Below are 27,379 nucleotides of genomic sequence, written 5' to 3' on the forward strand. Positions count from 1 at the left end.
GATCAAGCCAAACAAAATTCGGCTTCCAGATCTGGACGCCTGTCACTGGACAGCTGCCAAAATGAGAACAAAACAAAGGCTAAGCCGAAGCAAAAGATTACTGCTGGTGAGCAAAACAAAGATGGACCACCATTATCTGGTAACCAGGAAACAAATAAAGTAAATCAACCTAGCGAATTTGAGAATTTTCCTCTGCCTGATTTAAGTACAATAGAAGAATTTGGTGCATCTGTTGAACTTGGCGGTCCTCAAGATCTTAGTTCCTGGTTGAATTTTGATGAGGATGGTTTGCAAGACCACGATTGCATGGGACTTGACATACCAATGGATGACCTAACGGATTTAAATATGCTCATGTGATGTGATGATTTGTGAAGAAATTTTTATGCATGTATTCGGTGATCCTTCAAGATTTTGATTATAATTGGGTTGCATGGGAGGTAGAAATTTTTGGCTGCGGGACAACAATTTTGAACCAACTACTTAGGATAAGACATGAGGAGGTGAAAATAGGAAAGCCTGATCTTTTTGCCGAGGATTGTATAAAGAAAAGTACTTTAGAGAATATCTGCTGCTGCAAGATCTCTTTCTTCCTTCTCCCCGTTATACAAGATGCGTTTGTTTCTTATAACATGATGTTCATTATCCAAAGAAAGTTTAGGTGTGCTGACTACAGTTCCAGAATCAAGATAACCTCTCGCAGATTATTCGGTTGAGGAATCTTGGAGGTGACTGATTGTGCTTAGCAATAGATCATGTATATTTTAGTATAGTGTAGTATAATATAGAGCAGATGTTGAGTTTCTGTAAATCTATTTGGTTCTTGATGACTTGAAAATGCTCTGAATTCTGATGATGAGGGATGAGATCGAAGCCCTCTTATTCATTTAAACAAGGGAGCCGAAGGATGGTTTTCTTTGCTAATATTGTTGTGTCTTTATGTACTACTACTACTACTCCCATTCCCATGTAAAATATAATGCTTGTTTTTTAGGGCGCTATGAACCTGATATTGTCAATTCTTTTCTCCTGAATTATTGGAGAATGATATTTTGAATTTTTGATTAAGCTCTCTAGCTTTCAACTTCCAGTCCCATCTAGCCTTGATGATGAATAAAACTATTTTGTGGTTATCAGTAACATAACGATGATGATAAATGAGAAGCATGGTGCATGACAGTATTTGTTCTCATGTGGCAGTAGGAGTAGGAGTAGGTAGGGCGCTCTCTTTCTGTGTGTTTCAGTCACAGACATAATACAAATAAAGTATGAACAGAATACAAGTAAGGTAACCACATTCCACAGATAAAGACTGTTGCATGCCATGTCTCCACTTTTTGGGTTTCCCCCATCTGTTCCTTTTCTTTCCATTTGCAGTGCATTTAATCACTCTCATGTAATCAATCAATGCATTCACTTCAATTATTCATTTTGGGAATTCCAACGCTGCTATCCTTTACTTTACTCAATTAGGGACAACTACTATGATATATGATGACATCAGTTACCACAATGCTAAACAAATAATAAATACATTCAATATTTAGTTTTTTAAATTATTTTAAATTTTAAATTATAAAGCTTTAGTTTTTATTTTTAAATCTTAAATTCTTAAAAAATAAAAATAAAAAATAAAAAATAACTAATATTAATTAATTAAATATTAATTTCTTATATTACTAATTATTATTATTATTATTATTATTATTATTATTATTATTATTATTATTATTATCAACCCAAAAATGTTGGCAGTTGATTGCCTTAACCGATTACCTACTCAATATTTTGTTAGCATTTATACCTCTTAAGGTCAAACAAATTGATCCCCTGGATGGCTAAATATATATACCTATGCCAGAAGCTTCATTTTAATTATTTGTGGATATAAAGTCGCCAAAGAAAAAAAGAGGATTTTTTTTGTTTGTTTTCTTTCTAGCTCTCATAGTCATAGTAGCTAGCAACAAGTCAGAAAGTAGAGCTATTTTAGGAATTGAAACTAATCTTTCATTTTTAAAGATAAAAACATATGGCCATTTTTGAATAACTATAAACGACACATAATGTGCCCAATACCAGCTGACTAATGTAAAATTGTAAATGGAAAAACAAAAAGATTAATGCCTACCTAAATTTACTGTTTTACTCTTTTATTGTGAAGGTACTTACAAGTCACATTATAAACTACAATCTCACTATGTTATTAATAGTATTTCTGTCAAACTTCTGTCAACTTTTATTTATAATTGCGTTTAATGAAAATGTCTTTGTGGATGTGTAATAAAAATATCTTTTTTATGGCTGTGTTTAATAGAAATGTCTTTATAGATATATTTTCTGGATGTATCTCTTTATATATGTATTTAAAATATAATAATTAATTATTATTGACAATAAATTAGCAGATAATATATTGGTACTTTATACTTTTCCTATAAACTATGCTTTCGGACCCTTAATACAGTTCCCTTGCTCAAATCTAATGCACTAGAAGTAAAGACAAAAGAACCATTGTCCGCCATAAATTAGTACCTAATCTAAAAGAGACGTATACACTAAACCAAGTAGAAAAGAAAAGTTGTACCCTACAATTTGGAGAGTTAATATATGAAATAGCTCGCCGATAATGACCCACGTTACTATCCCTTCTTGATAATTTAATTTTTATTGCTTATACTTGGTTGAAAAGTTGCAGACAAATTAATCATAATGGTCCAATAATTAATTAATTAGTTAATTAAATCATGATGGGTCATCCGGCATTCCAAATTAAAATATAAACCAACCAATACATTCTAGAGCATGCCAACCTAATTCATCTCCTACATGTAATTGGAGCTTTTATGAAAATTCTTAATGGTCGAATATATCAGCTCTATCTGCTAAATGCTAATGTAGGACATATAGCTTATAATGGATACATAATTCTAGCCAAAATTATATTACTACATTCAAAGGGCTATATATATGAGTTAAATTAAAGATCGAATGACAAGTGTAAGTTTAAATTAATGTTACACTGTGATGGACGGATAACACGAACATGAGACACTATATGGACACGCGGTCGTTAGACGAATTTTAAATTTTTATAAAATATGAAAACATGATATATATATATATATATATATTAAGACACAGTTGGATATAAAAAATATGCGTGTCGTATTTAAAATGTATTCGATGTACGAACACAACAATTTAACAAAATATCTGTGTTTTATAGATGTTACACAATTAAATAATTTTTTATTTTATAAAATTTACTATTGAATTAAAAACTATTATCTTGATAAAATTTTATGTCTCTAAAATTGTTTCGTAAATTTTTTTTAGATAACATAACTCTTTTTGAGTGTTTTTATAATACTTCTCCAACTATAATTTGCTTAAAGTGTTTGAATTTAGTTCGCAACCCCATAAACATAATAAATTTGAATCTTGGACTCGTTTATGTTATTTCTTTGATTATGAAATTGAATATATAAAAGTTTTTCTATTGATGATTTTTATTGTGATAATAGAAATGTTATTCAAATTGTCCATAATAATACTTTTTATTGTCCATATAAGCAAATTAAAGACATTTAGAATGATTGCATTTTGTTTGATAACAATTTTTTATTGGTGCTATTTGTCTAATAGTTATTAGGATTATGGATTAGACGAATAATATCTTTATCAAGATTCATCATCCTATTCGTTTTCAAAATCTAGTATCTAAATTTAAAATGATTTTTTTATAAAGTTATGATGAAAACACTTGAATTTGAGGAATTAGGGAATCAGGTATGAGGTTAATAGATTTGTCATGAAGTTATTAGTGTTAGTGGATAATTAGTTGAGTAGATAGTAAACTTGTTAAGATTAACATTCTTGTATCAAAATGACTTATTCAACATACTGAAACACACTTTCTGATTCTTCGATTATATTTTTCTATCAAATTAAATATAAACAACATGATTTTACTTAAATTGGAATTACTATCATTTGATTTTATATAGAGTGAACTAGGATTAACTGTATGTACTTATGCATACATTCACTTTTCATCAACTTAGGATAAACTAAATTTAATGATACAACTTATTATAAACGTACACTACTAGAGTTATTTTATCTGATCAACATCACACTTAGAATTTGATGACCTTAATATCCTAACACATGACTCTTGTAATTGGTGTCAATATTTCTACTAGTATAACATATAGTTTTGAAAATTTTGTTGAGCTTAATGCACCTAGCTGTGTATATCTATGAGTGATTTATTTATTTATTTTTAAAAATCTTAGTTGACAAGTAATAGCTGAGGTGAATAATAAGCATATACATTTTCACCTTCTCATAATAATTTGTTGCTGCATGCATGTGCTAGTACAGTAGAAAGTTGAAGAACGTAACATGCATGCAATAAATTTGTGTTGTGTATGGTCCCTTTCGGTAACACACGTACAACAATACCCTATCTCACGAGGACCGAAAAAAGTCCAAGGGGCATGTGAAACCATGCACCAAGAATAGTGAAAGCAATAACTTCCAAGCCACTAATTTGGTTTTCTTTCAGACGCAAAGAGAAGTATTGGAGAGAGGCTATGGCCACAATGCAACATGTAGTAGTCTTAGTGTATGTAAAATAATAGATTAGATTCATCAATGCAAGAAAAGTACCCAATGTGTGCCTTATATCTAGGACAACACATTTTATGTTGCTCTCCTCAATGTCCCTCTCATTCATTCTCCTACACACTTTTTTCCTAATTAATGTCTATTGCTCTAATTGACGATGTATTAATAATTACTAAATATCCCACACGCTATTAGAGAAAATTTGACCTTCACATTTTTGTCTACTTAGTTATATATATGCTGAGAGAACAATTATATTGTGCAAAGATGCACCATGCATGATGAGTTGTGCTATATTGAAGGCATACAAATTTTTTGTCTCTAACTAATTAATAGGACTACAGACTACTATTTATACCTTGTACAGTGAATATTGCATAATTTTCTGTTGCAATATGAATAATGTGCATGGTTATGGATGACTGCGATCTTATACGATTGCATCTAGAGAACTGTCTCGCTCAAAACATAGAAAAATGAAAGCTTCCACTTAACTTTTATTTGTAACCTCACTAGCTACTTAATTAAAACAAAAAAACTATCAAGTAATAAGAGCATTCCATGTCAATGTGTGGCAATACGGCGTTAAGATTGATGTATACATTATTGTAGAGTCATATATAGGAAATATTGTAGTAGAGCTTTGTAGTCCATTGCGTGTGTGTGTGTTTGAAAAGTGATTATGTATAAATAAATTTTTAGGATTAGAAAATATAAGATTACATTTTTTAAGATATATATGTTCCCCTTTTGCTGATGATGCGGCTTTGACCGAAAGCTGACGTATGCATATTAGGTATATCATCCATGGACACTTTTCTGCTTCTAATAAGTAATAACTAACAATAATCGTCATTTATATCTTTCTTCAATGAAACTAATAATAAACTTACCTTTATATATAGAAGAAAGTCATTGTTGTGTCATTTACGTGCAAGCCTGAGACTCCCAAACATATATCGATAGATGCACTTAATTAATTAATTTAATTGTGTCAATTACAAAAGCAAATAAAACTGATCTGCATATATATAGTGGATACTATGATGTTGTAAGCTAAAGTGAACTTCCTCGTAATGCACATAAAACTCGAATTTTATTTACAATAACAGATGGAGACACATTTAGCTAAAATGACAAATATTTGTTCAGAAATTAGAGAAATGATTTTGCGTTTGCAAGTCGATGGATGAGTTATCGTGATGATTGTTGATGAGGGTCCTGGAGGCCCAAAGAGAACTAAGGGCGCGAAGACGAGCATAGTAGTCTCCAATGACAAGGAAACAGCGAGCTGCTTGACGAATGGTGAGAAATCGACAGAATTGGTGAAGAGTTTGCTGCCTCAGATGATCAGCCTGAAGGAGGAAAGCTTCAAGGTTGGAAAGCTTGGCCATGGCAGAAAGCATCTGAGGGAGGGAGATGGTGTGGAGGAGAGAGTGGTGGAGCTGCTCAAGCCCCTGAGAAAGAGCGTCTTCAGCCTGCTGGGATGAGTGTCTCAGTCCGTACATGGCTATGATCTGCTGCTCCGCAAGAGGCTCCAACTGGTGTATCAGCAGTCCCACCAGGTCTGACGGCCTGAAACCACCCATCCACAGGAAGCACCTCTCTGCGGGGGATGTCCATGTGCCATTCATGATGTGGAACACGTCCCACTTGGCACCCTCCGCCTTCAGCCTGAAGAGTTCGTCGTAGTGGCTCATGTAACTCTCCACTATCACTCTCATCTCCCCGTCCGATATTCCCCCCTCCAGCCCCCTCCTCACCTCCCCCATCTGCCTCTCTTCATCTTCCAGCCATCTTCCATATTCCATGTCAAACATCATTGCTCCTCCTCCTCCTCCTGTTCCTGATACCTGTGATCTTGCTCTTTCTACCTCCTTTTCCAGCTGAGTAAGCTTTAATCTGCTACACTCTAGTTGCTGCACATAAGCCTGTTCCAATCCAATGCAATCTGTCTTACGTTTCTTGCTTATAAATATAAATAAGTCATGCCACGTACTACTACCTACCTTTTTCCTCAGACGGCTTTTCCTTGCAGCTTCTCTGTTTTGTGCCAACCGTCTCAGTGTCTGAAATCATCAATCACACACAACAAACAAATTCTTCCTATTCATCTTTCCAATATATATAACCATGCATTCTTCTATTTTTTATATAGAAACAAACCTTCACCTTTGCATCCACTGCCTTCTCTGATGTGGAACTCGCTCCTTTTTTCTGCAATATAAATGAAAATCTTATCAAATACAAAGGTGATGAATAAACAACAATAACAATGTAGACTACTGCCAAGCTCACAGAATAATTTCTAGCAAGTTTCTGCATTTGTGAATGCAGAGTAGCGGTGTGATTATGATTAGGCCATTTCTGTTGTTCATGATGAGGAAGAATAGCCATGCATTCATCGATATGATAAGGGTAGCAGAAACCATCATCGTTCTTGTTATTATTATTATCATCTCCCATTCTTGTTCTTGAAAGAGAGAGAGAGAGAGAGAGTAGAGTACACAAGCCAAACAACAAGCAAGGCGAGGGAGGAATGAGGGTGAAATGGTGAATGAATGAATGAGTGGAGCGAAGTGAGAGTGGGTCACTATTATAATGAGAAAGTTGTTTTTGATAAGTACTGAAAAGATTCTTTGTTTGTTTTTGCCCCTCTCTCTCTCTCTGGTATTTTTCATGTCAGAAAATCGTTCAGAAATCAGCAACAACTCTGTGTTCCTTTGATTTTCTGAGAGTTGTTGGGATCTGTGCCTGTTCTTTTGTGCTTTGTGAACAAGACAGATAGATAGATATTGAAACAGGGAGATCAACCACAAACGGAAATAGAAGAAAAAACAACAGTAATAATTTGCATTGAAGAGACCTATAGCTTCAACTTTGTTCATACAAAATAGTGTTATGCTAAGGTTGTTATATTAGATGGAACCTTTTGTTGGGGTGATGGCCCTTTTCTTGAGGCATCACTAGTTGCCAGCTGCACCTCTTGATCTTCTTGTTGTTGGCTACTAATTGGAGAATCTTGTGATTCAAAATGATTATGATGGGGTTCCGTTTCCAATTTGCTTGAAAGGGTGTTGGTGTTCACACCTGATCCTGATCCTGAGTCTGTGTTTTCATCCCATCCTCCTGACTTGCAACCTCCCTGTATTGTGATTCAATAGTTCAATTCCTTTGCAAAATCCTTTAACATGAAAAAGAAAAAATAGAGATTTTGTTTCTTGTTTCAACTGATGTGTTTGGTGCAAAGTGGTGTATATGGGAATGGATTGGTCAAAGAAGAGGCAAGTGAGAGAGAGAGAGAGAGAGATACTCTTGAGGTTTGGTGGAATCTGATTGGCCATGAAGGGAACATTTCCAGTGTTGCTGCAGGCCTCCCTGTGATGAATAAAGCTGCAAAGTATGCATCAACTCAGCAAATTAAAATGGTTTCAATATTTTTAAAGTTCTCTTTTTCATTTACAATATGGAAAGGTGGAGCCAAATCCTACTTTATTCATTCATCACAAGATCAGGAAAGAAATAAAGTATCATGATGCAAAACAAAGTCATCAGGCTTCTAAGATTTTAATCGCACGCCTTCCAACTAGATTTCCCTCGGAATTCATCATTTTTTATGGTTGGTAGCTCTCTCTCTCTCTCTCTCTCTCTCTCTCTCTCTCTCTCTCTCTCTCTCTGCTTTGGCTTCTTCATCATTTCTAGTCTTGATTCCTTGCAGAACAATTGCCTCTTCCAGCTCTCCAAAATCAAACGCTCCCCCTTCATTCCTATCAAACAAAATTAATATCCTTAGAACACAAATAAACACCATATTAAACATGCAGTCATGCACATATATATAATATAACTCTTCCTTATGAGGAGGAATTCAGTTATACATGTCTTTTAGATACTTTTCATACATTAAGGTTGCTGATGGGGTGTTGATTCCATGAAGAACTCCATGAGTAGAGGCATGGTGATGACTTGTGATCAGTGACTCTGATAAACCAGTGTCTCCTCCTATTCTTTGGCTCGCCATTCAATAAGCCTAATTTAAACCATTATCATCTTCTCTGCAGCCTGCAGCTCAAACTCAAAGTTCAACAATATGAAAATTACTGTATATGCTTATGTATGTGTTTAGATATCTACCACACACATGTATAGACATCTATATGTGAGAAAAGAAGGAAGTCATAAACATTTACCTGTTTTTTTTTTTTTTCCTGGTATATGGACAAGTTCACACAGCAGAGAAAGATCAAAGCTTTCTTGTCAAAGTAATATATATATATATATATAAGTTGCCACAATAAAGAGGGTGCAGTCTTTTTCTCATATAAGTTTGTATGTTTCCTATGGGCAATTATTTTTTTGTTTTCTTTTCGGGTATCTAATAATGTTTCATGCAATGGGAATGGGGTGTCTCTATCTCTTTCTTTTCTCCTTCTTCTTCTGTAGGAAGAAACCTGATTGATAAGCTTGTTTGCCATCCTTTATCATTGTCTTTAGTAGCAAATGTTACTCTCTCCTCTGCTACCCCCAAAGTCCTGTCCTACCAATTTGCAAAACTTGTCTGTGCCTATCATAGCTTGTAGGGTATGAGAAGGGTACTCCAATCAAAATTAGAAAATAAATAATAAACAATTATTCAGATTTATACAAATTTAAGGAATGGGACCCGATAGGATAGGTAGGACATGGATATTGAATCTATTTAAACTTTTAATTAAAAAATTAAACATTAGAATCATTCTTGAATGATTATTTCACCAACAACAAAGAAAAATTGATATTATATTACTTTGATATATCTAAAAAAATTGTTACATTTAATAATTAGATTCAATTGTTGAACAAAATTGCTTTCTATTAACAAATTTATTTGGAATTAAATTTTGCTCAGTCTTTTAAATATATTAAGCAAATATGCATTTTAGCTAGGACTGGACTCCAAAATAAAAAGAAAATGAAGGAGTGGGGTCCTGTTTTAACTTTTAACTCCTTCCTGCTCCTCTCTCTCTCTCTCTCTCTCTCTCTCTCTAACCGCCTGCTAATTCTCATTGGTTCTGTGATGATACTTCTTAAGGGCTTGCATGTTATTATTGATAGTGGGAAAAAATGTCATATTCATTCATATAGGAAACACACTACAAGAATGAACTCATTGCAACATTTAGATGAGACAAGTTTTGTTACTTTTTATTTATATCTTTTTCTTTGCCATTAAAAAAAGATGTAATGGCAAAATAAATGATGAAGAGAGAAAGCTTTAAAGGTGATTTTTCGTGATCCTTAGCTTTTTTTCACACCTAATAAGTGTTTGGACTTGGTTTTTTTATTTAGTTTTATTATTATTATTACAATTGAGAGCTACTTGAAAGCGAGTTCTTTTGACACATCATATCATAAACATTTTAACCTAAAGATTAGAATAATATTCCACTCTGTATTTATTCACAGCTCTGAGATGGATTTGTTTGGTGTTATCTCCTTTGTTGATAGGTCAACATCCATTCCCTATCATCACCTAACTAAAATCATGCCATCTTAAGATTCTTTTCTACTTATAAACTCATATGATACGCACCTTATCATCAATCACTTGCTACTTATTAATCTCATTTATGTTTGTATATATTTAAAATCCTAAATCCATCTTTTGCTGCAGTTTTTGTTAATTTTTTTGGCTTAATTCTTTAAGCGTTGTGTCTTCTGAGTAATTAACTGCTAATCTTTCAAACGACCAGAGAGAGAGAGTGAGAGTTATACTATATAGAAAAATGCATATCCAATGCAAACTAATGAAAGAGTAGTAGTACTAGTATTGCAAAATAGTCAAGTAATAAAACTAATAAAAACAGTTTAACTAAAAAAGGGAGATGATTTCAATTTATTATATATAAAATGCATGAGTATGACCTACATTATTATTAAGAAATGAAGTAGTATGCTGATAAATAACAGACACAAAAACACTAAAAAAAGGGGGAGACTTTTCGGAAATGTACCCAATCTATAACACAAAGAGGTAGAACCAAATATTCTCCTCATGATGCCTTTTATAGGTAACATACCAATTCCTACCAATGATTGGTCTTGGAGCCCAAAATATAGAGTCTCTCATTCTCATGGATCAAACCAGTGTGTGTGTATATACCTTTGTTCCCAACATAATTTATAACCTATGTTCTTCACATAAAAAATGTCTTAGTGAAGGGTTTTTACTTTTATATCCTGAGACGTAGTTATTTGAGCTAAACAGTTCCTCTGTCTTCACAGCGAGCGAGGTAATTGGTTTAGATCAAACTGATTCTAGAATTTTAATTATTTTTTCGTTGATCATACTAAGTCATTGCTTGTTATCTAAGCAAAATATATATCTTCTATTTTCTTTTGGCCTTACTGCTTGGTTAGACCATTGTTGCAATGGACAATGACATTTAGCAGGTTTTTTTTGGCATTTTGTTACATTCTTGATTGGTGAATGTCAAATTCAAAGGTCAAAGAAAGCAGAGAGATGGTTCAAACAATCTATAATTCTATATAGATGTTGAGTAAGGGAAGGCAACGACAATTCCGACATTTTCAGTCTCTAACGTTATGGACTTCGGCAAATATAGTATTAGGTTGTCTGACCTTATTTAAAGAATAATACCTGTCCATCTACTTGAATTAAAAAAATGTAGCTTAAAATAAAATGATGATATGAATAAAAAAATTATAGAAGACATCTCCACTACGAATATTTAAACTTATCATATCGGTGATACTGCATGTACAATCGTTTTTATAACTAAGTCCAGCAAAAAAAAAAGAAACGCGTGCATACATTACTGCTTTTTTTTCTGCGCTTGTGCAACATAAAAATTTTTTATGGAAAGCACAGAAACTTATTGATATAGCACAAAAATTTTGTACATAATGTATTTGTTAGTTGGGTGAGTCAATATTCTGAGTATGTGATCCTTCAAAAAATTTTGTGCTAGACACCAAAATTTCAGTTTTATGCTTCGAAATTTCTGTGCTGTACCAAAAAATTTATGTGTTATATATATTTTGTTAATTAGGTATCAATGTTTTGCGCATATGGTCTTTCAAAACTTTTTGTGCTATGCATCAAAATTTCTATGTTCTAGTTTACTGAACATATATAGGAGGAAAAGAAGATGAAGACAAGATGACGATAATAAAAGAAGGAATAAAGGAGAAAAAGAAGAAGCGCCTGATGACTTGATAAAACTTGGTTTAAAAAACGTTTGGGTATCTAGCTTTATTGTTACCATATTTTGTTTCTAGAGAAGAATATGACTGTTTACTCCTTAACTTTGTCCATGCTCTAAACAGGCCATAGACAAATTCACAATACCAAGGCTGAGATGAGAAAGATATATGCTGTTATTGTTTAAAATTCATGTTGTAAGTATGTGAATATTGATCATTTGTAAATAATGTATATGGATCATCATGCACCTCTAAGATTACCTCATTAAAACAGACTATTAAGTGCTTTCCTATTAGGTAGAGTTAGTCGCATGAATTAAAACAGTGTTGCTGAATTATATTGGAAAGTGTCTTGAAGACAAATTATTATAATATATAGTAGAGTAGTTTATTGTAAACGAAATAATAATAAAAAAGTAAACCTTCCAAAGGTCTATATTACAATTAGAGTGAAGTTTTATTATCCATGGAAGTTAGCCAACTAAGTTACGTGAAAGGATTTCTTAACCAGCCATATAAGCCATACTAAACACAGACTCCTACATGTTGTTTCAGGGAACAAGTGATTGTGGCAACTTCATGGTTTTAAGAGTGCAAATACAACATTATCAAATACAACTTTTAAGGGGAAGGGAAACATATAATCAACAAGATACTCAGAAACAGAGGGCAAAGAGAAGAAAGAAGAAACAGACAGAGAGAAAACTCTTAAGAAAAGATACTGCTAATGGTATTTGAACGTCAATGCCTCTTGGCTGTATAACACACCATAACGGTAATCCCTCAAACATGAATCGTTCCAGATTTCCAAATTTTTTCGTCCCTCTTTTTTCTGGTCTTAATGAAAGGCTAATTAAGATTCTCTGCACAGAGCTGAGAGTAAAAATTCCATACTATAACCTTGTTTTTGCAAAGAAGTGATCAAAGGCCTACCCCTAATGTCTATCATAATTGTTGGTCCGTCACAAAAGTTCTAACGATTCCAAACAATAAATAAGCTAAACCGGAGCATAAACTCATGAATCTTGTAAGCTACCTGCAAATGTGCCTATGCAATTTATATTTAAATGAAAACTAGCTATAACAAAGCATTCAGCAGAATCTCATTCATACTTAAAATGTGGATCTACATGTGTGTATCTCCTCATAAGCTCAATCATGGATGTGGTAAAATTTGCCAAGATGAGGCATTCTTCTTCAGACTTAGCTTCAGAAACAACCCCATGAATGATCAACTTCTTGAGATTCGGGCATCGCTTAAGCAACCCCTCAACCCAGTGGGAGAAAAGACTATTAATCACAGTCCAGCCGAGCTCTAAGACAACGACATTCTCGAGACAGGAAGAGCCTTGCAAACCATAGTGAAGTGCTCCATCTCTTACATCATAACTCAAAGATAAATGGCTCAGCTGCGGAAAGCATGTGGCAATAGTTTCTACGTCTACAACCTCATCCTCATCGTCAAACATGACATCCCAGAGTCGAAGCCTCTTCAAATTGGATGATTTTGAAATCATCTGGTAGAATTTAGGCCATATGATTGTGAAGTTGCTGATATCTACGATCTCAAGATTTTCAACTGTCTCGCCAATATCAAGATGGATAACACTAACATCATCAATCTTAAAATGCTTCAAGGTCCCCTTACCAATCAATTCAAACACCTCAAGGGCACAATCTTTCAAGTGCAGGCACTCAATACCATCGGCCTCTAATATAAACTTGTCCAAACTGATTGCTTCTACATACACACTCTTGAGAGTTGAACTGCTGAGCTCAACCGTTACCTGAGCATCGGACATTGCAATTTCCGGGTTGACGAGTTCCAAAGCCTCAATCTTGGGGCAGGCGGACACCAAGAGATTAAGATCCAAGGCAGATATACTGACATAACTCAATGAGAGAGATTTCAAACAAGGGAACCTCTGATAATTAGGCTCCACCCCAGAGATGGAATTATGAGCGAGATCTAGTATTTCCAGCTTGTGTCTGCCACAGAGTTCAAGAATGTTAACATTAGGTGTAGTCTTTACATTATAATACAAGTGCCTCAGGGTTTCCCGGGTGTACATGAGCCAAGCAATAACAGTGGAGGCGGAGAATTCGTCGACGTCTTCCATGAGAATAGAGAGTGCCTGCAATCCTGATGTCTGGAAGATGGTCTGTGTGATGAGAATCTCGAGGCGGCTGGTGGTCAAATCGCGGTAGAGAGGCCAATCATTGGAGCTGAAGGAGAGGGTGTGGAGATGCTTGCAACATGCTTGTCTCCATTTCTTGCAGGTGGCAGAGGCTATCACTACATCCCTTGCAGCCCTTAGGTGCGACAGTATGTTCCCAATCACTTCCACAGGAAGCTGATCCATTTAATTACACTCTCTTCACAACAATTTCAATCAGATACACATGGAATACCACAATTAACAACATCAATTCAAGAAATTTCCATGGATAATTAACATTTAATCAGGGGATTGCGGAATTCAATTGAAGGAATTTGGACGGAAATCAAATAAAAACAAATAGAGGATTAAGCATTGTATGAGAATGGATAGATACCTGAAGGAGGGAAGAGGTGCGTGATTTGAGATTGTTGATTGCAGAAAAGAGAGCAAAGTCAAGATCCGAGAGAGAGAGAGAGAGAGGGGCACTAAGCACTAAGCAGTGAAGAATGAAAGAAGAGAACATAAATCATAATAGCGACATCATCTCAATTCTCATCTCACACTCCCAATTCCAATTTCCAATCCAATTTTTGTCTTGCTTTTATTTCACCCTCTTCTTAGAGACTAGAGACTCACCTTTTTTTCTAAAAATATGAATATCATAACTCAACAAAATAAGAATCAATCAATAAAATTCTTAGTTTTCAAAACTACTATATTTTAGCTTTTTAATCCCACAAAATATAAGCAACCAAAATTTGTAGTTAAATAATATTAATCAATATTTCTTTTTTAATTTTAAAAAATTATTTTTTGAGAATTATAATTTAAAATTAAGAATTTATAATTAAAATAGATAAAATAATTTTAAAAAGTTTAATTGATATTGACTACAAAAATTTGCTATCTAATATTACTTTTTTAATACTATAATATTTATATGCTTTCCATAAACTAAAAAAAAAAATTAAGAATCAATCAATAAAATTCTTATTGTAAAAATAAACTTAGTTTAATCTAAATATTTCAAAATATTTTATTTTACTTTCTGTAAAAACTTTATTTTGGTATAAGTTTAAATATTCTGAAAAATATTTTATTTTAATCTGTAAAAAAAAATTAAAAATTAATTTCAGGAAGCTGAGGATAAAAGGAAAAATTGAACATAAATAAAATATTTAAAAAAAAGGTTCATATCTAAACTAAAAGAAAAATGCATAAGGAAGAAAACCAATTTGGAAATATTTTGAGGAAAAAAAAATATTTAACATTTTAATTATTAAAAAAAAAACTTATATTGATTCTGTTTAATAATGTTCATCTCTGTTGTACTCGTAGACACTGCAATTGACTCTGTGACTTGCGAAACCAAATCACTGCATCTGCATCTGAATCTGCATCATCATCAATGGTTAACACCCATTTCCTCATTCTCTTTCTTCTACTCTTTCGCATTCTTCAGTCTCCATCTCCTTCCGTTGCAGCTTCTCCCTCTGATCACCGCTACCATATTGGGGAACATCTCCCATTTTTTGTCAACACAGTTGGACCCTTCAACAATCCCAGGTTCCTTCCTTCAATCCAAAATTCCAACTTTTCCCCATTTTTCTTAATCTTCATGCAATTCATTCATTATTAGCTCTCTTGCAGTGAGACATACGAATACTATGATTTGCCATTCTGTCAACCAGGTAATATAAGACACTCTTAGTCTTAGGTTTTATTCTAATGATATTGAAAATGAAGTCAAATTGTCATTGGGACCACTTTGATTGTGAACAAGTTTGTGTTTTCCACAGAACCAATTGTGAGAAAGAAGGAGTCCCTTGGTGAAGTTCTCAAGGGGGACCGTTTGTGCAATGCTTTGTATGAATTCAAGTTCAGGGAGAACAAAATTGATGAGACATTGTGCCAAAAATGGATTAATGTTGATGAGGTTGCAAGCTTCAAGGAAGCTATTAACCGTGACTACTACTTCCAGTTTTACTTGGATGACCTTCCATTTTGGGGGTTTATTGGGAAGCTTGAGGAGGATAGCTGGAGTCCTGCTGGGGGAGGGACAAAGTATTACCTTTTTACGCATGTTCAATTTGATGTTCTTTTCAATGGAGACCAAGTCATTGAAGTGAATGCATTTGGTGATCCGAATCGCGCCATTGATATAAGTAATGATGTTGATGTTGATGTTAAGTTCACTTATTCAGTTACCTGGAATGCAACTGCACTGCATTTTGAGAACAGGATGGACAGATACTCAAGAACTTCTTTGCTGCCGATGTATCGTCAAGTTCATTGGTTCTCATTCATTAACTCAACCATCATCATTTTGCTCTTGGTTGGTTTACTCGCCCTTGTATATACACGGCAGCTGAAGAGTGATCTGAAAAAGTATTTTTCTTCCTTAATCATGATCCTATAAGAAAAATAACATTTTTCTGGGAGTTACATTTGTTTCTTATCCTAATGTTTTTCACTTGCAATTAGGTTTTCTAATGCGAATGAAGAAGACAAGGAGGTTGGATGGAAATCCATCCATGCCGATGCATTCAGACATCCTCCAAACTCATCCTTACTTTTTGCTCTTGTGGGAATTGGAACCCAGTTGCTAATCTTGTAAGCTACTAATGTCTTTGAGGTGCATCTCAGGCCTCTCCCCAAAAGTCAATTATTCATTTTCTAGTCTTTACACGGCATTGTCAATTCGTCATGGCCGTAATATTTGAAGTTTGTGATACATAGATTCATCAAAACTAAATCTGCTAACTCTTAACTTTGCTCCTTTTTTTGTAATACAAACTAATGTCAATTTGTTCTGCAGGCTTTTTGTCTTGCTATTTCTAGGATTTATTGGAACCCTCTATCCATACAGTTGTGGAGGACTGTTGAATTACCTTGTCCTGCTATATGCTCTTTCGACTGTTTTTGCTGGGTACTCATCAGCATCCTTCTACAGCCAGTTTGTTGGAAATGGATGGGTAATCCTATACGCAATTAACATGGAAAATAAATTATGTCTCATTATATTTTTCTATCAACATCCTATGCCTGTTGTGTGACTTGATTATGATTCCAGGAAAAGAGTGTTAGTTTAGCAGCGATTCTTTACACTGGACCAGTTTTTGTCATAGCCTCTATCCTCAACATTATTGCAATATCTTATGGTGCCACAACTGCTCTCCCATTCGGCTCCATTATTGTGATTCTTGTTATATTCATAGTCCTTGCTATCCCCTTGCTCATGTTTGGTGGAGTTGTTGGATACCGCTTTAGAATTGAGTTTCAAGGCCCTTCTTCGGCAAAGAGATATCCTAGGGAGATTCAACAGCTTGCTTGGTATAGGAGAACACCATTTCAAATGTTTATCGGTGGTCTTGTGCCCTTTAGTGCAATTGTCCTGCAGTTACATCAGGTGTATGCTAGTATGTGGGGCTACAAAATATACACACTTTCTAGCATTTTGTTCGTCACATTTATCACTGCCATTGTGATAATTGCATTTGTCAATATTGGGTTGACATACATTCAATTATCTGTGGAAGACCATGAATGGTGGTGGAGGTGAGTTATTTTGCTGACAAATATACTTTCTGCTTGCTTTTGTCTTGAGTTTAGATGTAATATATATGCATGTACTTTATTCTCATTGTCTAAGTTTCATTCTAATCTCATTACTCTCTCAGGAATTGGGCTGCCTTGTTTCTTTCCAGTTTCCTTGTTCACTTGTGATTTGATTAGCCTTTTCTTTCTTGCTTTTTTCAGTTCTTCTCTTTAATTATGCTTCTTTTTCTCGTTAGAAAATATATAAATAAATAAATGGTTTATTTCATTAGGCACCCTTGGATGAGGCTTTGTCATTAAAATACTTTATTTGGTGGTTGCAGATCTGTGTTGTGTGGCGGCTCAACAGCCATTTTCATGTTTGGATATTGCATCTACTTCTATGTGAGATCAAATATGAGTGGATTCTTGCAGCTATCCTTCTTTTTTGGCTACAATGCATGTTTTTGCTATGCTTTCTTCCTAATATTTGCCTCCATTAGCTTCCGAGTTTCGTTGCTATTTGTTCGCCATATATACCATGCTGTTAAGAGAGAGTGAGACATGTTCCTGTCGTCTAGTCACCTACCTCAGAACCACCAAGGGACTGCCCCCAGAAAGTGAAATATACTTGGCTTGTTTTAAGGGTGTTCCTTCATTGATTTCTTTAACAAGGACATTTGTCCTGAAAGTGTATCTTCAAACTTATTTTTGTAATCAAATTGAAAACAAATACAGGCAAATCAAGCTAGATTAAATCAAATTTCAGACCACACCAAACTAAGGCTTGCCATACTTCAGTCCGTTGAAACAAGAGAGAGTAATGATTAATGAGAAGCCCTTTTGCAAGTTGAAAACTTCCTTGGTCTCTTCTTTTGTCTCCATTTGTTTAAGGAGAAACATCTCCTCAGCCCCGCGAAATTTCATTGACCAAGTTAAATACCTTAGTTCAGTCTTGAAAATTATTTTCACTGTTTTCTTATTTTGTTATATATCTTTCTGAAAACAAAAACTACCCGAATAGTCTAAATAAATTCAATCATGCTTTTCAAAATTATTTATCATGTGAGAAAAGAATCTCTCTAATCTCAAGAACCAGTTTTCAGGGAGCTAAAACTACACAACAATATTGTTACTTTAAAACTGAAAAAGCGCGGTATTTACACTAGAAGAAAAAATAATAAAAAAAACTCCCACAACAAATACAAAACTTAGTACATGCACTACATGCATGTGTGTGTGTATACACATCAGAGAGCAGAGGAAGTTCTTGATTTCTGAATCTTATCTTCCTCCGAAGGCGGCGACGGTGACATTGCCGCATGGTATGATGAGGAAGTTAGCTGTGCCAAAGCAGGAATAGCCCCACCTGCAGTTATTCCAGCAACATTCTTGTCAACTCACCAACACAATAATCAATATTACAAGAACAAGACCACTCATCAGTACCCAAAGTTTGCATTATCAACACATCACGATAAGTACACTTGGACCATAAAAATATTCATTTTTCCACGTAACTAGCAAGAAGCTAATATTCAAGGGTACTGGTATCTTTATTTGTGGTTAAAATTTCATAAGTTAAAATTTCATAAGATGTCCCACAAACTCAAATACTTATTCTAAAGTTTGTAAAAATTTTCATTAAATCCAGCCATGGGTTATAAAAGGGGTATCAATACTCTTATACAAACACTGTTACCAATGGAAATTTCTAAATACATAAGAGATTCACCTGCCAGTCCTGCACAAGCTGAAGAGAACACTATCACAGGTGGTGTCTGAAATCAGAGAGGTTTCATTCATTGTGATTATTAGCAATAAGTTTATGCTGACAAAAGAATGCAGGAAGCATTGACCTAGGAGTATTTCTGCAGCGTAGTGAGTAAAAGCCCTATACCGTTTGAATGCTTATGAACTCAATTTCAGATACCCCAACTTACAAATGATGTCTAAGCACCAATATTGAAGAAAGGTTTATATTAAAGGAGCTGCATTTTAGAACAAATAAGACTTTTTTCTTCAAAAGAGTCCTTTTACCAAAAAATAATCATGTTTGGGTAAAAACACTGAAAGAGATGCTAAACAAAAAAAAATAATTTTTGAGGGAGAGGGATCTAATGCCACTTAAGCTACGATTCATTGGCATATTTGGTATTTACTTTAAAGAGTACCTAAAATCTCCTCAATGAGAACAAATCAAAGCAACTATACCTTATATAATATTATATTCATCAAGCAAGTATTTATGTAGTAATTATAGAGGGAATAAACTGATACTCAGAAGAAGTTCTTCTATTTTAAGCTCTATAATAGCATCATGATTATCAGAAAAATCATGGAGAGAACATGAGAGAATCATCTGACTTGTTTGCAAAGCTTAAGTGGCAAATGGAATTTATTCATTAATGGAGGAAGCAATGGTGTCTAGGGAACAAGGGCTGTTCCCTTGACACACTAGTTTGGTAAAATGCTTGTTTAAGGATCTAGGGCAAAAAGGGTTTCCATACCTGATAATAACTATTTTGAGGAACAAATGGTTCTCTTTTTTAAATCCAGAGATTTATAACCATCAATTTGCCGTTGATTTGGAGGAAAATAGAACAAAGGTTGAAATTACATACAAACTATCTAGACCGTTTTTTTCTGAAGAAAGAAAGTAAATCTCCTAGATCATAAACAAATAATGCTACACTCTTAGTTATTTAGTATGCTTAATCTAAGACATTAAAACTAGTAAAAGATGCATCCAAACATTGAAGATAAGGCAGAAGTATAAATGAACATAAGACCACAAAATAACTAAAGAAGGGGACAGAAAGCACAGAGAACTTACACCAACAAGAAAATGTACCCACATTGGTCCTTTGACGTGTCTCTGAATAACTGGCATAACTGCATTACAAATGGGAAAAAATAAACTTCAATAATGCTCTTGGCCATTAATATTAACATTAAAGCTTCACCTTTAGTTTGAAACATGGACTTTGTCTGCAACTATGATTTACAAATCAATCAAAAGATATATTCTCAATTTCTCATTCTTCTTGTTACTTAATGCCAAAGGTATTTAAAGCCTTTATATAAACAAATGAAGTCAGCTAAATTTATCAATGTTTCTAAGATTGATATCTTACCTACAATCAGGAGGGAGGGAACAGGTAAAATTTGAATTGTAACAAAATTCATAAAATTCTTTAAAAAAAAAAAAACCTATTGAGAGAAACTGAGATGCAGCAATAATGCAAGTCAAAGGAGAACAATAGAGATGAAATGAAATAATATTCAGAGTAGGGCAATTTTTAAACTTTTTATTGCTTTTTAAGATGAGGTTGATCTGCCACCAGAAGAGGTGGTTGAGTCAGCATAGTGGGATCATCCCATATTTCAAGAGCAGATTACACTAACACCCTCTGCAGTTTGGTGAAATTCATTGTGACTCCCTTCTATTTGGCCAGATTACACTGGTGTTGTGTTAATTACAGGTTGTTTAGTGCCATGTTCTACAGAATACAAGCATGTATAACATACCCTAAAGCTCTGGAGTGATAGAGTACATTCTTGAGAGAAAGAGATGGGCCGGGTTGAATTTTGCCAAACTCTGGGAAGGGGAGTGTGATTTGCTCATATTTGAATCCCACTCATCAATCTACACACAATTCCACCAAACTGACTTGGTGGCTGTGATCAGGATCTTCAACCCCAGCAGAAATTTGACAAGCATAACTAAATTATGCCCCGCCAAGTTTTCAAATATGAATTACCCCTTAGAACAGCATAGCAAGGTACCATATCAAGCTGATACACGATATCATATATCCAAAATTCAACATGATGCATTTAAAGGGTACTAAAAATTACATACCATGGTTAAATCCATAAAATGCACTTGTAATGCCACCAACGGCAGAACCGATCTGCATTAAAGAAATAAAAATTAAGTATAAAAACCATCTAGAATAACTATCAAACCTCAAAATCCACGGGGGCAAAAATAATCGCAGTCTTAGATCCAATTCTCAGCCAAAAAATGGATCTAAAAGCTTGAATTTTGAGAAGAAAAAAGAAGTGGGGTGTGAAGAAACTAACCATAGAAAAGCTATCCCTGATCAGGGGCGGAATGGTCCAGCTACTGGTTTCCTACAACAAATTGAGACCAAAGCGAAAAATAGCAAAATTGAGAGAAAATTCGAAGTGGGAAAATAGAGAAACTTAAATAAAAAGAAAAAAAAAATACCATGTGCTTAGAAAGTGGGCCTGCGCAGTGATAGCAGCGAAGGTTTGTAGTGTTGTCGCCGCCATTGGAAGCTCTGGTCTTGTTGCTGTAGCTGTTGGGGCGTGCCGCCATGTTCGTGGATACCAGAATCACAAACTCTGGTTTTGGTTTAGAATTTGGATCAAAGCCACGCTGAAGAGTAAACACTAGAAACTTGAAACTTTAACAATAATATTATAATCAAATTAAATTAGGTTTAGGAATTAGGATCAAAATCTATTTAAAACCTTTCTTTCCCTTCCAAGTTCTATTGATCCGAATCTTTAAATGTGTTCGACGATCAACATAGAGAAGATAAGTTTTGTTATTTCAATCAAACCAAATTAAATTTTCTCTATTAATTATATTTTTAGGATGAGAAGTGTTAGCTACCAGTAATTAACCATTAAGTAGTCATCAACATAGAAAAAATATTATAGTTATATCCTGGCCAAAATTTAGTAATGTCACTAATCTCCTAATTTTTTTTTTAAGGTTAAGCTCCATTATTTATCATGGAAAAATTAATAAAAAATTTTAATTTATCTAAAAACAATACGTTTTTAAAACCATGTAAAGTGAGTCTGTGAAAAAATTTAATCATTACATTAAAAGTTGATATGTTATAGATCATCTCTAAAATAATTCTATATTGATTCAAAATTATTTGTTATATCTTTGATATATTTGAACAAAAAATTATTGAAAATAATGAAACTTAAATTTATGACCTTTTAAATGAATATAAAAAGATTATATCATTTGAGTTATAGTTCATTGCCTTGATATATTTAAAAGTTATTGTAATTTATTTATTCAAAAATATATAAGATTTGATTGTTGATATTCGATTTTTATTAAAAAAATATTTAATCTTTAATATATGTTATTATGATTCAATAGTTTAATAATTGAACCAATAAAATATAGATGAATATTTCTATGATAACATCTTTACATAAAAATAATATTATAAATTATTAAATGAGTTAATATATTTGATTAATCATCTAAAAATTTATAATATTTATTTTTAATGAAAATGTCATCATGTGAGTATTTTTCTAATTGGAATTGGTCTATATCCGTTTTACTTTATTTTTTTGTGTGAAAATATGTGCTAGGATCACCAACGGACGATTGAGAAACTTTTATACTATATGATTAAATACTAGTTACGTAGATAGTATAGCTTAAAGTATATAATAAGATTTTTCATTGAAAAAGTTTTTATAAAAATATATGAAATTTAAATTTTTAATATATATATTAACTATTTATGAAGATAATTTTTTTTTGCTGATAATAATCTTAACAATCTTAATATGGTATTTTCAAAACTATTTTTTTTTATAAGAAAAAAACTTTTAACATCTAAAGAGGACTAAAAATGTTATTCCTATACTAAAGTTAGTTACTAAAATCTAGTTACTAATATATTTATATAGATATGCATGTGTGGTTTAATTTATTTTCAATTTGTATTTATATTTTAACATATATTTTATACTAGTAGCTAATTCTAGTGACTGATTTTAGGCTTGGTTTGATAAAGCTTTTCGAAGAGATATTTGAACTTTTTAAAAGTTCAAGCTCCTCATTTAGTGTTTGGTAAACAAAAAAGATTATGTGCTTGTGTTTGCAGCTTTAAAAGATCGGAGTACTTTTGAAAGCATCTAAGATAGAACTTTTTAAAATTGGCTTGTACTTTTCAAAATTTAAAATTCTAATATAACCTCATATTTTAACTAATTTTCAAATTTAATGCTTGTATTTATGTCTATTATAGTATTTTTAAATTTTAAAAGTTATTTTACCAAATGTAATTATTATTGCTTGTGTTTATTAAAAGTAATTTTTAATTTGATTTACCAAACATAAATGTTACAACTTTTAAAAAGCCATCTTTTAAAGGTTTTTAAAAGTTAGTTTTTATAAACTACTTTTGAAAAGTAAAAGATTTACCAAACTAATTCTTAGTATACACATACCATAATCGAAAAAGGACTATATTTTAAAATTAGTTACCATTTATGTTACTTGAAAGATTTTGACACTGACAAAAAGAATCCTAAAAGATGTAAAAGACAAAATAATTCCCAAAAAATTTTAAATTTCACAAAAACACCCAAGGTAAAAGCATGACATCACAGTTAACAAAAAATGCTGACCTGACGACCAAAAGTGCGGAGAGAGAGAACTCAAAATTCTAATTTTCCCAAATAAAATCTTTTACTTTTTATATCATCATCACCATTATCATCCTTACCCTTTTTCTTACACTTTCACCATCACCACTCACCAGCGGTACCACTACCACCGCTATATTTTATAAATCTCCGTAAATAGATACTTCAATTTTTGTTCTCATCCTTATTGATTCGAGAGAGTTTGTCCTCGTAAAAATTTTGTGGATTTTCATGAACCTTTTCATCGCAGATAATTTAGTATCTATAGATGTAGATTTTTTTGTCATCACTAATTCAAATATTAAAAAGCACTAAATATGCTTGATATATGTAATTCTTTGGAAAAAAGAAAAAGGAAAAATAAGATAATAAAATATTCAAATAGTAAAAATTAAGAGACGCAAAAAAAAAGTAGAATAAAGTACTAAAAATTATTGGATACTATATATGTAATTCTTCTGGAAAGAATTAGATAATTTTTTTTTTTTTAAATGCTATCACTACACACACAAAAATTAGTCTGTAAATTAATATTATATGTTTGTGTATAAAAATATATGTTGTTTGATTTATTTTTAATATATATCTTTTATTTTAATATATATTTTATACTAATAATTAATTTTGTATTTGACTTTTAATATACACTTAATATTATTGTTTTGTCAGTACAATTAGTTCTACTTTTCTTAGTATTAATCATTAATTTTATTTTCAGAATAATTAAGCTTATTTTAGTTCACGGTAAATTGATATTTTGATCAGGAGTCATAGTAAATTTATTTTCACCCATTCCCTTTCAGATACACATACATTCTTTTTTATCTATACATAGTCATTTTTAATTTATTCTTACGTAAGTTTATCCACATTATTTCTAAGTTATTTCTCTTTTTTTACTAATATCATGTCAACACCAATGCTTACTTGGCAAAAATTTAAAATCACTCAAATCTTGCTAAATTAATTTTTATTTTCACACAAAAAACAACTAAAAATACAATAAAAACCAACAAATTAACTTTTTTCAAATCAATCTTTATTTCTAAAACAACAAAAACACAAATTAACATTTACCCCAACAAAAACTCTCAAAAGCAAAAAGTTTATTACCTTTCTCAAACCCTCACCCTCTTAGCACCTCTCCATACTAAGATCATATTTCCTCTGTCCTCCATCCTCTTTCGGTCTCATGAGCCATTGTTTTTTCCTCAAAACAAATTGTACATTGCGATGTTCATCTCCGACGGAGTCACATTGCATAAATTGCAGAAACCATGACAAACTTCATTCCTCCTCTTACGGGTTTCTTGCCAGAGCTCGATTTTGGGTCTAAGACCAACATCACCATTCGGTGCCGCCAAACGTAGGAAATTTGTCTCAGGTATATTCCTCAAGATTTTCAACTTTGCCGTTTACTCTTCTCATTGTTCAATATCATTTTTAATAGCCCTATTTATTTGTTATAAATAATAACATTTTAATTGTGAACTCATTGCAAGTAGCACAAATTTATGTATTCCTCTTTTGTAAATTAATATGCATTTAAAATTATTGCTCCCTATATTGCAATATTTCATCATCAAATTATAAATTGTTATTTTATATGTGGAGTACTTCTTCCATAATTTACATTTACGTGTTTCTTTTTTCAAATTGTTATTCTACATGTGCAGTATTGCTTCCACAATTTACTTAGAATGGATTATCATTCTTTGATCATGTCTTATTTTCTTTGTTGTAGAAGGATTTGCACTGTAATGACAGAAAAATCAACCAATCACTATTTAGTAAAATATTTTAAAAAAATTAAAACAAAAAGCTCTTATCTATTATTATTAAATTGAAGCATCAAGTACTAATTAAATGCAATAAACATACATTAAAAGTGTCATAATAATAATAATTATAAAAAATTTCAGTTACAAATATTCAAATTCTACAACTTATACATATTAAGACTCTTATTACTCTTTATTTTTTAATCTCTTATACTAATTGTAAAAAATTTCTTAAATTTAATATAACATTTTTATATGTTTTTCATTCTCGTTCAATTATTTTTTCATTATTTACAAACAAAAAAACCGCAAAAAAAGACAAAGTGTAGCCATTAATACAAATCGAAAAATGAAAAAAAAATATAGTTTTGTATAACTCTAATATAAATAACCTATGTTTTTTTTAAAATAAATAAATTCAAAATCTATTTATAATATGTTATCTAAAATATTTTTAATATAATATTTATTAAAATATACTATATAGTATAAATAATCTACCTCTCCGCGCATCTCACTCTAGTTATATAAAACTAAATATGGATCATCCGAAATGAGAGGACATATTAAGTGTTGCATGCATGAGAATTGAGAAGTGAGAAGCAAAAATAAAAGGAAAAGGAAGGCAATAATGTAGAAAAGGTGATGGAAGCTAAGTGAGAGGGGACAACTAGGAACCAATGAGTTAGGAGTAGTAGTGCTAATGTCAACCAAGGTCACTTCCAAGAATAATAAGGAATGAATGATAGGAGAAAAGTTGAAATGAGACCCAACCTCTTATCACATCTAATTAAAATCATAATTCACAACAAAAACATATAATTCCCATACTTGATATATATCTATCAATTAAAATTTCTGAAAGGCATCTTGTTAAGTATAAAGATAGGTGGGGAAGTGAGAATCCATTTTTTGTGGCTTCCGAGAAGAAGAATAACCCAAATTCTTTGCTTGAGAATATAATTTATGATTTATGGAGTTAACATTCTCACATATATTCTCATTCCAACTTAAAGAATCTTTGAAACTTTCCTTTTCCTCACTTTTCTTTTTTCATTCATTTATTTTTTCTAATTTGTCTTCTTTTCCTTTTTCCTTTTTGTCCGTGAGGAATATCATTCCGTGGTCATTTCTCGCTTTGCATTCCAACCAACACCACATCATCATAATCATAATAGCCAGTAACCATCTTAACAATACTCTTCTCTTTTTTCTTTGCTTAATTATGATTCACTATTAACTAGCTAGTATACATACATATATAACTATAATAACTTGCTTGCTTTCCAATTCCCTCATGCACTCCAAAGTGGCTCTATCATTCTACGTTCATGTAACATTAAATTGTGTTTAAAAAGAAAAAGAAGGTAACATTGTAAGTACAAAAATAATAGGGATGACTGTCAACATGGAAAATACGGTTCCTTATGAGCATGGCACATAAAAGATACATGCCGAATAAATTTATTCTAGTTTCTAGGGGAAAAAAAAACAGCACTTTACTCCCACACAATATAGATTATGTCTACCAAAAACAATATATATTCTATAATTTCAAAACTAAAAAGGTTCAGGGATATATAGATTGATGATACATTTATCAAGCATAATAATTTT

At 32.5% G+C, this 27,379-nt stretch overlaps 5 protein-coding genes and 1 long non-coding RNA gene across 9 annotated transcripts in view; 2 read left to right on the forward strand and 4 right to left on the reverse strand.

Annotated features, from left to right (window-relative positions):
• Window positions 1–1,068, forward strand: part of LOC107476487 (uncharacterized) — a gene marked incomplete in the record, with an annotated part of 9,314 nt that extends 8,246 nt beyond the window's left edge. The window contains 1 exon segment of the mRNA XM_052259146.1: window positions 1–1,068. Within this exon segment, the coding sequence (XP_052115106.1) occupies window positions 1–360 (360 nt within the window).
• Window positions 1,069–5,630: 4,562 nt separating this feature from the next.
• On the reverse strand, window positions 5,631–8,280 carry LOC107476408 (transcription factor TGA9). Of its 2 annotated transcripts, none has more exons than XM_021137156.2 (6): window positions 8,124–8,280; window positions 7,946–8,025; window positions 7,562–7,777; window positions 6,799–6,849; window positions 6,642–6,701; window positions 5,631–6,563 (listed from the first exon to the last, which is right to left on the reverse strand). In XM_021137156.2, the coding sequence occupies exons 2-6, from the start codon at window positions 7,985–7,987 to the stop codon at window positions 5,781–5,783; spliced, it is 1,152 nt and encodes a 383-aa protein (XP_020992815.1). In that variant the 5' UTR covers window positions 7,988–8,025; window positions 8,124–8,280; the 3' UTR covers window positions 5,631–5,780. The 2 variants fall into 2 exon arrangements, with proteins under 2 accessions (XP_020992815.1, XP_052114277.1); XM_052258317.1 differs by having other exon boundaries at window positions 6,805–6,849; window positions 8,124–8,270.
• A 26-nt stretch (window positions 8,281–8,306) lies between these two features.
• LOC127745534 (uncharacterized) lies at window positions 8,307–9,142 on the reverse strand. The gene is made up of 3 exons (XR_008006701.1): window positions 8,823–9,142; window positions 8,535–8,694; window positions 8,307–8,399 (listed from the first exon to the last, which is right to left on the reverse strand). It is a non-coding gene; the product is annotated as an uncharacterized LOC127745534 (long non-coding RNA).
• A 3,404-nt stretch (window positions 9,143–12,546) lies between these two features.
• On the reverse strand, window positions 12,547–14,631 carry LOC107476410 (F-box/LRR-repeat protein At1g67190). Its single transcript, XM_016096214.3, has 2 exons — window positions 14,395–14,631; window positions 12,547–14,214 (listed from the first exon to the last, which is right to left on the reverse strand). The coding sequence occupies exon 2, from the start codon at window positions 14,199–14,201 to the stop codon at window positions 12,942–12,944; it is 1,260 nt and encodes a 419-aa protein (XP_015951700.1). The 5' UTR covers window positions 14,202–14,214; window positions 14,395–14,631; the 3' UTR covers window positions 12,547–12,941.
• A 696-nt stretch (window positions 14,632–15,327) lies between these two features.
• LOC107476411 (transmembrane 9 superfamily member 5) lies at window positions 15,328–18,394 on the forward strand. Its single transcript, XM_016096215.3, has 7 exons — window positions 15,328–15,566; window positions 15,651–15,691; window positions 15,800–16,388; window positions 16,485–16,613; window positions 16,819–16,975; window positions 17,074–17,558; window positions 17,882–18,394. The coding sequence occupies exons 1-7, from the start codon at window positions 15,409–15,411 to the stop codon at window positions 18,096–18,098; spliced, it is 1,776 nt and encodes a 591-aa protein (XP_015951701.1). The 5' UTR covers window positions 15,328–15,408; the 3' UTR covers window positions 18,099–18,394.
• A 156-nt stretch (window positions 18,395–18,550) lies between these two features.
• Window positions 18,551–22,181, reverse strand: LOC107476412 (uncharacterized). Of its 3 annotated transcripts, none has more exons than XM_052259179.1 (7): window positions 22,041–22,181; window positions 21,775–21,945; window positions 21,627–21,677; window positions 21,403–21,454; window positions 20,374–20,432; window positions 19,273–19,318; window positions 18,551–18,906 (listed from the first exon to the last, which is right to left on the reverse strand). In XM_052259179.1, exons 2-7 carry the CDS (start codon window positions 21,883–21,885, stop codon window positions 18,788–18,790), a joined length of 438 nt encoding a protein of 145 aa, XP_052115139.1. In that variant the 5' UTR covers window positions 21,886–21,945; window positions 22,041–22,181; the 3' UTR covers window positions 18,551–18,787. The 3 variants fall into 3 exon arrangements, with proteins under 3 accessions (XP_052115139.1, XP_052115140.1, XP_015951703.1); XM_052259180.1 differs by having other exon boundaries at window positions 21,775–21,959; window positions 22,041–22,158; XM_016096217.3 differs by lacking the exon at window positions 22,041–22,181 and having other exon boundaries at window positions 21,775–22,034.
• Between the last annotated feature and the right edge of the window lie 5,198 nt (window positions 22,182–27,379).

This window comes from Arachis duranensis, chromosome 3, assembly GCF_000817695.3.
Source record: "Arachis duranensis cultivar V14167 chromosome 3, aradu.V14167.gnm2.J7QH, whole genome shotgun sequence".
Taxonomy (NCBI): Eukaryota; Viridiplantae; Streptophyta; class Magnoliopsida; order Fabales; family Fabaceae; genus Arachis; species Arachis duranensis.

Coding starts and splice junctions, on each gene's coding strand:
- LOC107476408 (XM_021137156.2), bottom strand. CDS start 7,987: ATGTTCCCTTCATGGCCAATCAGATTCCACCAAACCTCAAGA. Junction 6,702..6,798: donor CAGTGGATGCAAAGGTGAAG/GTTTGTTTCTAT, acceptor TGATGATTTCAG/ACACTGAGACGGTTGGCACA. Junction 6,564..6,641: donor AAAGCCGTCTGAGGAAAAAG/GTAGGTAGTAGT, acceptor GGATTGGAACAG/GCTTATGTGCAGCAACTAGA.
- LOC107476410 (XM_016096214.3), bottom strand. CDS start 14,201: ATGGATCAGCTTCCTGTGGAAGTGATTGGGAACATACTGTCGCACCTA.
- LOC107476411 (XM_016096215.3), top strand. CDS start 15,409: ATGGTTAACACCCATTTCCTCATTCTCTTTCTTCTACTCTTTCGCATT. Junction 16,389..16,484: donor CTGAAGAGTGATCTGAAAAA/GTATTTTTCTTC, acceptor ACTTGCAATTAG/GTTTTCTAATGCGAATGAAG. Junction 16,614..16,818: donor GGAACCCAGTTGCTAATCTT/GTAAGCTACTAA, acceptor TTTGTTCTGCAG/GCTTTTTGTCTTGCTATTTC.
- LOC107476412 (XM_052259179.1), bottom strand. CDS start 21,885: ATGGCGGCACGCCCCAACAGCTACAGCAACAAGACCAGAGCTTCCAAT. Junction 20,433..21,402: donor ATTTTATGGATTTAACCATG/GTATGTAATTTT, acceptor TTTGTAATGCAG/TTATGCCAGTTATTCAGAGA. Junction 19,319..20,373: donor GGGTACATTTTCTTGTTGGT/GTAAGTTCTCTG, acceptor CTCTGATTTCAG/ACACCACCTGTGATAGTGTT.